Source organism: Suricata suricatta, chromosome 2 (genome assembly GCF_006229205.1).
Source record: "Suricata suricatta isolate VVHF042 chromosome 2, meerkat_22Aug2017_6uvM2_HiC, whole genome shotgun sequence".
Classification (NCBI taxonomy): Eukaryota; Metazoa; Chordata; class Mammalia; order Carnivora; family Herpestidae; genus Suricata; species Suricata suricatta.
Genome location: NC_043701.1, coordinates 21383888 through 21384731, shown reverse-complemented (window position 1 = coordinate 21384731; position 844 = coordinate 21383888). Strand labels below are relative to the sequence as shown.

General features: G+C 60.7%; 1 protein-coding gene across 1 annotated transcript; it reads right to left on the bottom strand.

The window, feature by feature from the left end:
• Positions 1-370: 370 nt before the first annotated feature.
• Positions 371-841, bottom strand: KLF14 (Kruppel like factor 14; the record flags this gene model as incomplete). The annotated part of the gene is made up of 1 exon (XM_029918036.1): positions 371-841. A coding segment is annotated over one exon (471 nt), but the record flags the coding sequence as incomplete, so codon positions are not given.
• Positions 842-844: the final 3 nt, after the last annotated feature.

The window sequence follows — 844 nt, the reverse complement described above, 5'->3', positions numbered from 1 at the left end:
GGTTGGGTAAGACACTAGAGTCCTTTGAGACTGGGAGCTCCTCAGGCACCTGAGAATTCCAGTTTCACATCTCTGGTTCCAGGGAAGGGAGAATCTTCAGGACTCTGGAAAGTACCGGGGTTCATCCCTTTTTCACCAGTTCCTGGGGGTGTCTTGAGGCAACCCTCTCCCCATTAGGTTGGTAAACGTTTCATAAGAATTCCTGCTATTTTCGGACCCCCAGTCCCTCCCCAGGGTCCAACGTGCCTGCCTGGACCCATCCTCCGAGAAGAGGAACCAGTCGGTGCCTTGGTCTAATGACTCTGGGGAAAAGGGACGGGCAAGGAAAAGGCAGGGACAACGGTCTGGGCGATCGTCCTTGCAGGGATGACTAACAGCAATGACTGTCAGACAGGCAGGCGGTGAGGATGGGGTCCTGGCCGGCGACGGAGGCGGAGCTGTCCACCAAGCTGGTGGGTTGGGGGTCGACACGGGGAGTACGACGGCGCCCGCGGTACTCGATCATGTCGGGATGATAGGCTGGGTGGCGACGAGCGTGCTTGGTCAGATGGTCGCTCCGGGAGAACTGCTTGGGGCAGAGGGGGCAGGAGAAGCGCTTTTCGCCCGTGTGCGTCCTGTAGTGGCGGGCCAGCTCGTCGGAGCGCGTGAACTTCTTGTCGCAGTCGAGCCAGTCGCAGGAGAAAGGGCGCTCACCCGTGTGGGTGCGCTGGTGGGACTTCAGATGTGACGACTTGTAATAGGCTTTGTTGCAGCCCGGAAAGGGGCATCGATGGCGCTTGGCAGCAGGTGTAACCGGCCTCCGACGAGGGATTGGACCTGTGGCGGGGGCGGGGCCCGCCCCAGG